The 11061-nt window shown below is 54.6% G+C and overlaps 1 protein-coding gene across 5 annotated transcripts in view; it reads right to left on the bottom strand.

Annotated features, from left to right (window-relative positions):
- Positions 1 to 11061, bottom strand: part of Dnmt3a (DNA methyltransferase 3 alpha) — a 105086-nt gene that overhangs the window by 12638 nt on the left and 81387 nt on the right. For 4 of the 5 annotated variants that reach the window (XM_029540814.1, XM_021201569.2, XM_029540815.1 and 1 more), the window contains 10 exons: positions 4656 to 4871; positions 4262 to 4420; positions 3720 to 3827; positions 3364 to 3520; positions 2961 to 3110; positions 2799 to 2843; positions 1406 to 1485; positions 892 to 1004; positions 548 to 731; positions 235 to 319 (listed from right to left, as the gene is read on the bottom strand). In XM_029540814.1, coding sequence (XP_029396674.1) covers positions 235 to 319; positions 548 to 731; positions 892 to 1004; positions 1406 to 1485; positions 2799 to 2843; positions 2961 to 3110; positions 3364 to 3520; positions 3720 to 3827; positions 4262 to 4420; positions 4656 to 4871 — 1297 coding nt within the window. Of the gene's footprint in view, positions 1 to 234; positions 320 to 547; positions 732 to 891; positions 1005 to 1405; positions 1486 to 2798; positions 2844 to 2960; positions 3111 to 3363; positions 3521 to 3719; positions 3828 to 4261; positions 4421 to 4655; positions 4872 to 8639; positions 8751 to 11061 lie in introns of those variants that run through there. The other variant, XM_021201570.2, reaches the window with a different exon arrangement.

Here is an 11061-nt window from a genome sequence, read left to right as displayed (position 1 = left end):
CAGACACACCAGCAGAGGGCATCAGATCCCATTACGGATGGTTGTGAGCCACCATGTGGTTGCTGGGAATTGAACTCAGGACCTCTGGAAGAGCAGTCGGTGCTCTTAACCGCTGAGCCATCTCTCCAGCCCCATGCTTAGTTCTTAATCATTCAGTTTTATCAGCTATATAAACTTGCTATCTCCATCCACTGAAGAAAAGCAGGTAAGTCTCTCAGGATCCATGCCACTCACCTGTAGCAATCCCATCAAAGAGAGACAGCACGCGGATGGGTTTCCTTTTCTCAGCTGGCACAGGTGGGTAAACCTTGGGGGGGTCCTAAGTAGTGAACACCATTGATCAGGTCTATGCTTGGAGCTGCCCCTAGATCCCCACCCTGTGATGGCCCCTCCAGCTGAGAACTACAGGGCTTCTAGACGGAGCTTCACAGCTCACATATGCCTCAGTCCCTCCTGTAACCTGCCCAGGCCCCACTGCCTACCCAAGGGCTCTCAAGAAGGACTAGTCTCAGAAGGCGTGGGATGGCAACCTGGACCCGACACTCACAAATTCCTGGTCATGGTTATTGGCAAAGAACATCTGAAGTCGAGAAGGCCAGTCTTCCCGTCTTCGCAGCAGCCCATAGGTGCCCTTATGCCCACACATGTAGCAGTTCCAGGGGTCTTCCTTAATAGCTGCCTGGGCAGCGCCTGGCCCCACCAAGAGATCCACGCACTCGACACAAAAGCACCTGGAGGAAAGACCATTGAAGAGGGGACTGACTCTCCGACCTGACCGGCTGAGGGCTGGCAGCGGGCAGGAGTGCCGGCTGGAGCAACACCGGTCCAGAGCATGTCGGGTGCAGCAGGTAGTGAGGACCCAGCATGCAGCTCTGTGGGCAGGGGTCTCACCTGCAGCAGTTGTTGTTCCCACACATGAGCACTTCACGCCCCCCACAGCAGATGGTACAATAGGACTGGTACCCATCGTCGTCATACTGGTAAGCACACTCCAAGAAGCAGTTCTAGGGAGAATGGGAAGTGTCAGTGTGGAGGCCCAGCAGGGCCAAGTGAAGACAGGCTCTGAACCCAAGGAAGGCTGAGGGGAACTGACCACCAAGAGTTCTCTCTTGCAGCCTTCTACAGGGGCTCCCAAGAACAAGGCCAACCTCTCTATCGTCAGCGTGCCTAACCTGCCTCTGCCACCCAGGGCAAGGGCAACCCCTCTATCGTCACCGTGCCTGGCCTGTCTCTGCCACCCACTCCTGCCCATGTGAGGCCAAGACTCAAGTATGAAAGGATCTTTCATGACACAAACCAGAACAAGCCTCAATCTTTGAGGTCTACACCACATCCAGTCAGGCGTTGGTTCCCAATGCCAAGGAGCAGAGGAGGGGTCACCTCTTTGGGCGGGTTGTTTCCTTACCTTACAGTTCTGGCACATGCCACCAATGAAGAGTGGGTGCTCCAGGGTGACATTGAGGCTCCCACATGAGATACAAATGTCTGTAAAATAACAGGATGCCATGAGCATCCATTCCTTGGAGTTCCTGCCCACCTGGGGCCAGAGCCCAGCTGAAACAGGGCCTACCAAAGTGGGTGTCAGAATGGCAGCCACCACTAATAACTCACTCCATAATCTCAGCATTTGAAAGGCCGAGAAAACCAAAGATCAGCCTGGACTACAGAGTGAGTTCAAGGCCAGCTGAGGCAGTGGTGCTCTGCACCAAGACAAAAGCAGAGCCAGCAAAGAGCTGTGAAGAGAGCTGGCTCAAGCAAGCATGCAGGCCCAAGTTCAGATCCCTGCATACATAAAACAGCCAGGTGTGTTGTAACGACTGGACTCAACGGGTTACGGGGAGTTGGCAGATGAAGGTAAGAAAGAAACATGTTGCATTAAGTCCAGTGGTAGTCACATGGTGAAACTGTTGTAAGCAAGATCAAGAGACACTGTATATACATATAAAAAATTTAACGTTAAAAAGAAAAGGTGCTGGGGGGTGGTGCCCATGTGTTTGATCTCAGGCAGGCGAATCCCTGTGGGTTGGAGGCCAATCTGTTCTCCAGGGTGAGCTCTAGGACAGCCAAGGCTACACACCGAGACCCTGTCTTGTAAACCAAAACAGAGGAGGAGGAGGTCATCAGGCATGGCAGTATATGCCTGTAATCTCCATGCTGGGGAGGAGGGGGGACAGGTGAATGAACTCTTCTTAGAGCTCACTGCCTATCAGCTTGGCTAACATTTCTAAGCTTCAGGTTCAGCGAGACCCTGTCTCACAAAATAAGATGGAGAGCAGCTGAGGAGGACCCCTGAGGGCACCACCTATGCCCCCCACACGCACGCACCCACACATGCATGGGTACTCATTCACAAACACCCCTGCAGTTGGCCCCATCTCAGAAGCCTTCATCTTCAAGCTATTCCACCACCCAGGCATAGGGTGTCACGAGGACAAAACCCCATCATAGGAACAGGGTTCTCGGTCCGTCCTGGTTCCTCAGGTGGTCCTCCAATCCTTCTTTCCTAATTCTTCTAGATCTCAAGACCCGGGAGTTAGATCATTACCACTGGGCCAGGGGAGGTAGATGCCGCCTTTGAGAAAGTGAAGGATGAAAGAGGCAAGGTCAACTTCAGTCAAGGCTACAAGGACCACCCTTCTCTGATGGCACTGGGATGTTTTCAACCCCTAAAGGACTAGAAGCATCCAACGGATGGAGGGGTATGCAGATAGGCCCTGGGCCCACAGCCTTCCCAATGCCACTCTATGCACTACACCTGTCAGAGGAGCAAGCCCACCCTGTCCCCACACAATACTTACCCTCAATGTTTCTGCACTTCTGACGCACCTCATACACGAGCCGCTCTGCAGAGAATGCAAGCCTGCATTAGGAGGTTGCCCAGATGGCCCAGCGTGGGCACCCAGATGATGTACACCCCTCCCTCAGAGCTCCCCATCCTCTCTCCAGAGCCAGGCTCCTACCCCTTGTGCGTTCATCAATGATCTCCTTGACCTTTGGCTTCTCTGTTGTGCTCTTTCTGGGTTTCTTGGCTGGTGGGGGTGGGGCATAAGCAGCTGCCTCAGGCTCAACCCACATGTCGGTGTAAACTTCCTTGTAAGGATTCTTCTCCTCTGAATCAGGAAGGCAGGCGATCACAGTTAGAGACTGATACCAGCACAGCACCCACAGTGGGGCACCACACTGCCCCAGTGGCTCCCCACCCCCCAGTTCTGAGATTCTGGTGAGTCAGTGGATGACAGGGTAGCACACACCCTTGGGCTAACAGATGGAAGCCTCACAGGCCATTTCTATTCTGCCCTACTGTGCGGGTTCTCCGACTGTGGCTTTCCCAGTCCCTGCTGCACTGGACCAGACTTCATTTACCTTCTGGTGGCTCCAGGCCCTTAGGACCTGACGGCTGGAAGCCGCTGAGGGCCCATTCGATCATCTGCTTGTTCTGCACCTCCACAGCCTTGCCACTGTCACTTTCATCACTGTCATGGCAAGCTGGAAACAGCTTCCCGGCGCGGCTGCTGGCCACCTAGAAGGAACAAAAAGTAGGGAAGGTTAGAAGATGGAGGAAGCCCAACTCAGAGCGGCAAAGGGGGGCAGGCAGTGGGTGGGGGAACAGCAGGAGGGAGGCTGAGGAAGGGCCACGGCTTGGCTAACACAGCTCATTGTCCAGGGATCCTGGCAGCCCCACCAGTGAAACTCCCTGCAGCTGCTGGGGCCATGCTCACCTGGAGGACTTCGTAGATGGCTTTGCGGTACATGGGCTGCTTGTTGTAGGTGGCCTGGTGGAACGCACTGCAGAAGGAGCTCAGCGGCATGAGCTTCTCCACACACACCTAGGGACCAAGCCACCCTTAGTTCGTTCCTTCCATGGGACAGTCTCACTCTATAGGCCTGCATGGCCTGGCACTCACTATGTAGCTCAGGTTGGTCTTGAACTTGTGATCCTTCAGCTTCAGCAGGGATTAGTATCCCCAGTTGTTCTCTACACAGTTAAGTCATGTGCCTTCTGTTATGCATGAGGGACATCAAGAGTCACTGGACCCTTGGGGGACCAGAAGCATTGACAAAAACCACAAATAGTAACAAGAGGGGCCCAGATCAAGAGTGGGAAAACATCCACCTGACCAGCAGGCTTTCTGTTCAGCTCAATGATGGTTGCTATGGCTTCTTCCACTGACCCCATACAGGGGGGCACCCAGAAGAAACTAGGCCACAGGACCAAGACCCCTTCTCTTCCCCGACCTCCTAACCACCAAGTCCAACTCACCACTGAGAACTTGCCATCTCCGAACCACATGACCCAGCGAGTGCCTTCAGCTGCTCGGCTCCGGCCTGTCATCCACCAAGACACAATTCGGCCTGGCCACCAGGAGAAGCCCCGAAGTTTCCCCCACACCAGCTCTCCAATGCCAAAGCCCCGGCCATCCTGGAGCCCCAAAGAGCAAAAGTCAATACACAGCAGTCCTAAGCTGGCCACCCTGAACCTCCCCCCCCCCAGCTCGGCTCTAGCCCTGAGCCCCCGAGGGAAGGCATGAGCCCCAAGTGAACATCAGGTGACAAAGGCAAGCCAGGAACTGACACGCCGGAAGCAGTCAGTAAGACCTGGCAGCCAGAGAGCCCAGGAGAGAGCCGCTTGAGCTGCTAGAGGAGAACCGGCTCACCTCATACTCGGGCTCATCATCAGCTGCTTTGGTAGCATTCTTGTCCCCAGCATCCCCCCCTACTGGCTCAGGGGTGGTGGCCACAGTAGGAGAAGCAGGGTCCGTGGGCTGCTGCACAGCAGGAGGGCTGGCCTCCTCCACCTTCTGAGACTCTCCAGAGGCCTGGTTCTCTTCCACGGCATTCATTACTGCAATCACCTTGGCTTTCTTCTCAGCCTGGGGAAATGAGGACAGGAAGTCATCTCGACCCCTCCAGGAGTGAGCAAGGCTACGGAGTGATACTACTCAGTGATACTCAGGGACTTTCGACTGTCAGTGGTCTGGAGAGACAGCTGTACTCTCCAAGCAGCTCATCATGTAAAACAGCTGAAGCTGGAAGACCGCCTCAGCTCTCCTTCCTGCCTTCCCGCTTGTTCCAGCATCTACCCTCTGACCTTCTGAGGCCAAAGCTCACACAGCCAAGGCTGGTCTCAAACCTGCTATGTCACTGAGAATGATCCTGAACCCTTGGTCCTCTTGCCTCTACTTCTTAAATTCTGCGATTATAGGCATATACTACAGGGTTGGCTTCTCAAATATTAATTGTACACCAGAGTTCAGGCAAGGAACTGGGCTCCAAGTCCTCCTGTCTTGCTTCCCAGCTGAGACAGTGAGCCTTTCTGGATTCCCCTCAGTTTCTTCTTGGCAATCAAATCCTTCCCAATTTCTAGGTGATTTGAAGTGCATCTCCAACAGTGTGACCTAAGGCCTGTCCCCATGCAGACGCCACTGTGAGTTCACTCACTGTGCTGTTGGTCACATGTGTCCAACAGTGTGACCTAAGGTCTGTCATGTGCTCAGTTATTTGCTCAGAACACTGGATCAGGAACTGTCTCTGCCGTTCTGCCAACAACAAGCTGAGCTTCGCTCATTCTCTCATGGAAAGGTCCCCTCCTTTCCTTCTCCCACACCCTGAGACAAAGCACCGTGAGCAAGGCACACTGGTGCACCCCCTTAATCCCAGCACTTGGGAGGCAGAGGCAGGTGGACCTCTGTGAGTCTGAGGCCAACCTGGTCTATGCAATGAGGCCCAAGATGGCCAGTCACATAAGACAGACCTTGACTTTAAAAAAAAAAAAAATGCAAACAGAAATAAAACAAACCCCTTCTCAATGACCGTCACAATGTGCAGCCTTGATGCCCCAGTTCTGGGACCACACAGGTCCTCTCCATCTAGGGCACATGTCCTCCAAAACCCAGGCTCTGCACTTATCTTCACCCTGTCAGTGGGGCAGGGATCAGGGAAGGGAACCATGGCCTCGTGGGGTTGGGTGACAGGGTTTCTCTGTGCAGCCCTGTCAGTGGGACAGGGATCAGGGAAGGGAACCATGGCCTCGCGGGGTTGGGTGACAGGGTTTNGAAGGGAACCATGGCCTCGCGGGGTTGGGTGACAGGGTTTCTCTGTGCAGCCCTGTCAGTGGGGACAGGGATCAGGGAAGGGAACCATGGCCTCGTGGGGTTGGGTGACAGGGTTTCTCTGTGCAGCCCTGTCAGTGGGGACAGAGATCAGGGAAGGGAACCATGGCCTCGTGGGGTTGGGTGACAGGGTTTCTCTGTGCAGCCCCAGTTGTTCTGGACCTCACTCTGCCTCCCTTCAGACTGCTGGGATCAAATGTGATCATCTTCACACTTGGCCCAACCTTTGAACCTGGAGTCTTGTGCACAGCCTCACAAGTGCTCCAAAGTTTCTGCCCCCACCTCTTTTCCTCCACACATCTCCCTAAGAACCCAGACCTATGAAAGCTAACTCGCTCTTAAAGACTAAACGTTCATGGCATGGGGGTCGTCCAGTGCATTCAAATAAGTAAGTGTAACTTTTTATAAACATTTTTTAGTGATCAGAAAACCACTTGGAGGTAAGTGTAGTATACACACCTATATAGTCACAGCACAGACAGAACTGTTAATTGGATGGCCAACCTGGGCTACCTTGAAATCCCTCTTTTAAAAAGCTAGTCGGGCGGGAGCTCAAGAACTAGTCAAAGTGCAGCAACGCAAAAGCAGCACACTGGCCCAGGCTGTGCGAGTTGCTCTGACCTAAACATCTTAACTGCAGGGTGTCTGTCTGGTCACTTTTCTTGACCTGAAACATATGTATCAAGAATTTCAAGGATGCTGGCCTGAGCTGTCAATGCTGGGGCTCAGCAGGCCCTCAAAGTGTGCACAGGTCACCTTAAGGTGAGAAATCTGGCACCACCCACTCCAGGCCTCATGTTTTTGCCTCAGGGCAACAACCCAACTTCTTGGGATCCCTAAACCACGGATGGTGGTCATTTTAAGTGCTCGCTATTGGTAGGGCTGGGGAAGCTGGCTCAAGGCTAGGAAAGAACGCAGGGCAATCACTCAGCTTTCCCCAGCCCTACCCTCACCTGGTCAGGGCTCGCTCTCCCCTTCCTTCCACCAATTAGCTATCACCTCCCTGAAAGAGATGCAGTAAGCTTGGCTTGGGACTGAGTCCTCCTTTCTCCTACCTCCTCTTCTGGAATGGTCTGCAGAAGTTATACACAGAGATACACCCCTGCCCAGATGTGGCCCCTCTCCTCCCATCATGCCTTCCGGAACTTCTGACAACCACACCAGATCCAACTTAGGCAGCTGCCTCCAATGACATAGAGAGCCTGCGTTGCCGCTCCTCTGCCAGCAGAGGAAAGGGCCTACTACCATTTCCAGAGCGAGGAGTAGCTGGCAGGCAAAGGCTCCTTCCCCGGCTGCCAGGTCTCTAAGGGAGTCGCGCCTGCCACCTCCTTTATTCTCCCCCACAGCTCCTTTGTCTTTCTCCTCACCCTTCACCACAGTTCGTGAAAATTCTTCTCCCACAACTTCCCCAGTTTGTCAGATGACGCTGCTGATAGCTGCATTGGCATCCCCAACCCACCCGCACAGAGCGTGTGCCCAGCACAGGCTGGCAAAGGAGGAAAGGGGCCTCCAGCGGGATCTGCACAGCAGAGGGAGTTAGCAGCAGGAGGCCAGAGGAAAGGGGAAGAGGGGGCAGCGAGCGAGCGCGGCCGGTGGGGGAGGGGCTCATTAGAATAGTCAGCCAGGCAGTACAACCACCCTCCATCCCATGTTCACTGCCTCTACTCACTCCCCAAGCAGACAATGGGAAAGGGAAGGGTTAACTAAGGGCTCTAGCATTTGGTCTCTAAGCCCTGGAACTGGGCAGGGTCCCAGAGGGGTACGACACCATCCCCCAATACCCATAGCTCAAGAAAGCCACTTGGCCTAGAGTTCCTCCGGCTTTCTTAGCCGCTGCTAACTCTACTGCGGTCTTCAGCTTCTCTGTCCGGCTCCACCTCCCCAGGCAGCTGTACCCGCACCCTATCTCTTGGCGACTCCCATTCCAAAGGTCAGAGGTCTGATTGCCTCTGCCGCCAAACCCACGCGGTATTGGGCTATCCCAGTGTCACAAAACACCAGGCTACCCTCCATGACCCTGAGGGTCTCACTACTCTCTGCCACAGCTCACCACTTTTCTGGCTGCTGACCTAGCTATAACAGGAATTCTGGGGTGTATTATGGGAGGAAACTGTCTCTCTCCAGAGGCCTAGAGCTGGTAGGGCCTTGAGGCCAACATGGTCCCCAAGAAAGCACACAGGTCATCAGGAACTGCCAGGCACCCATCAAACCACCAGGACTGCCCAGGCTGCTTCGAACGCAACTCTAGTCCTCTACTGTCTTCAGCAAGGACTTCTGCTCTCAGCCTGCGGTAACCGCTGTCTCGGCTGATCTTTCTGTCCCCTGAGCATGCCAGATGACAATTGGGAACAACCAGTGACGAGTGAGGCCTTGAAGCTCCTAAACTGAAGTGAGTGGGGCGACCCAAATGAGCACCCCCGGAACTCACTTGGGCCGGAGGCTAACTTGACTCTTTGCAACACTGACCCTCCCACCGCCCCTACCGCCTCCCCGCCCCCGGTATCCCCAGGACTCTGTCCAGGAACCTACCCATAAGGCCAGGTGCAGCCCCTCTGCAGTACAGCGCAGGTGTGAGCCCCGGCCCGAAGCTCTGTAAATAGCTGCCCGTCTGGGGGGAGGGGCGGGGGGCGTTGGGGCTGGGGGCGGAGGGGGCCAGAGGGAGGGGGAGGGGGCGCCGGGGGGGAGGGAGGGAACATTTTCTTTGTCTAGAACTCCAGGTCACGTGGGCCCCACTGGAGTTCCTGGTTGGCTAAGCGCGGGCCGGGGGAGGGGGCCGGCCTCCTACGCTGGCGCTGGGCCAGCCCCTCACCCCGGCCGGAGGGGCGCGGGGGGCCTGGGGGAGAGGCTGGCCAGTCCGTTCCCAGGGCCCCGCCCCTCCAGCCAGCTCTATGGGACGGCCCGCTCTGCTCCCTTCCCCCAACTCTGGGGATGGGGGGGGATACATAGGGACGATGGGGATCTTGGGGGAGGCAGGGTGCGTGCGGGCCGCGGAGCACCCAGAGCAGCGGTGGTGGAACAGGAGCGCTGGCTTCAGACAGCCTGAGAGTGCCGGGAGAAAGTTGTAGAAAGTGAGTTTCCGCAAAAGCAAGAACAGAGGAAAAAAAAAAAAAGAGCGCGTGCGGGAGCGCGCTAGCAAGTTTACAGATTAGAGATGAGGCTCGGAGTTTGCGGAAACGCAGTTTAGGCAAAGTCGGAAGACAGATGTGAGTGGATAGGAGGTGTCCCACGCAGGTTGAGGGCGCCCCAGGACAATAACTCCACCGCCACGCTACAGGTGAATGGAGGGGGTGCTTTAAAAGCGTGGTTGACAAGTAGACTTTGAAAACTTCTCCGTCCAGTCCCCGAGTGCCCCGGGTCACAATGGGTCTTTCTTGCTTGTCTCATTTTTCTGTTCGTTAAGAGAAAGGCCTTCATTCACAGCCAAGGCATCTGCAGCTGTTGAAGCCTTTGGTGGTGAAGTACACCTGTAATCCTAGAACTTGGGAGTCCAGAGATCAGAAATTTAAGATCATCCTTGACTAACACAAGTTCAAGGCCAGCCTGAACATCAGGAAACCCTGTTTCAGCAATTATGTAGTAGTAATAGACACACTCACACACGTGCTAATGGCTCCTAGAACTTCCAGATAAAGTGTAGGCCATTTCATGCCATTCCTGAGCAAAGGCATAGTATCCCAAGGTGTGCAATCACACACACACACACACACACACACACACCACTCCTCCCCCCCCCCCCATTAGAGGACTGGAGCATCAGATACAGAAATGGACACTTGGCCCTGCTCTCAGGAAGTTGGTAGACTCCACTAGACTTGGGGAGATGGGGTGGGGGATGGGGGAATCACTGAAAAGCAAACTCCTGTGTGGATAACTACCCAAACCACCGAGCAGATAGCAGAAGGCTGCATCAAATGAAGGGTGTGGGTGAGAGATAGGACAGGAGAGATCAGAGGATGAACAGGGTTAGGAGGGGGCAGGCAGGCAGAAGAAGAAAGAACTCTTCCACCCACCCTCTCAATTTTGACTAAAGCTAAATGGCTGCGTACTGGGAACAGGGTCAAGAACTGAATGGAGATATTCTCTAACATGGCAGATGTTCTGGAAAAACAAGGTGAATGGGTATTTTACAAAGATTAGCCAGGATTCAGTTTGCAAGATGAATTAGAACAAAGAACTAAAGGAGAATGTCCCAGCAGGGCGCCGCTGCTATCTGGCTGGACCGCTTCTGGAGGACCTGATCCCATTGCAGTGACCTTGACACAGACCACTTAACCCCAAGATGTCTGTTTTCTCTTCTGCAAAACAGGGGTGATGACATCAGCACTCTAGAGCCCGGAAAATCAACATCCTAAAGACACTGAGGTAACACCCCAGGTGCCTAGCTCCCAGCCAGCGGGCTGGCACACACCAGCTAGAACAGGTGTAGGTATAACGGGGTGAAGGGATAAACTAGGAAGGGGAACCCTCCAGCTCACCCTGAGACCATTAGAGCCAGTGGGCAACTGAAAAAAGAAAGGCTTTGTTCATGTAAAGTGTATGGGTCCAGGGCCAGGTCTGATAGTACACTTTGTGATCCCATCCTCCACGGCTCCCCAGGAAGCAGGGAGATGGGGAGATCACTTCTAGTAGGTCATTTCAAGTTTGAGGCCAGACTGGGCTACAGTGTGAGATGCTGGCAAACCCTTAGGAGTCCAAACTTCCCCTAAAAGAGAAAAGGAGCCATTCCCCGGCCCCCAGGACTCTGCTGCCCCATGCGCCTTCCCACTCTATCACAGTGGGTTTGTCTAGGCCAGTTAGTCGGGCTGCCCAGGCTGGGAGGAGAAGCCGTGAGCTTGGGGCTGTGCTGGAGCCCCACGGTAGACCACTTTCTCGAACCCTGGTTCCATCCCTAGGAACCTCTCACTTCCTAGAATGGAAGGGAGTTCTGAACTTGATCATCCTGCTGCCCTCT

This window comes from Mus pahari, chromosome 7, assembly GCF_900095145.1.
Source record: "Mus pahari chromosome 7, PAHARI_EIJ_v1.1, whole genome shotgun sequence".
NCBI lineage: Eukaryota > Metazoa > Chordata > Mammalia > Rodentia > Muridae > Mus > Mus pahari.
Note: the sequence above shows the minus strand (reverse complement) of the source record. Positions and strands in the feature narration are given on the sequence as shown.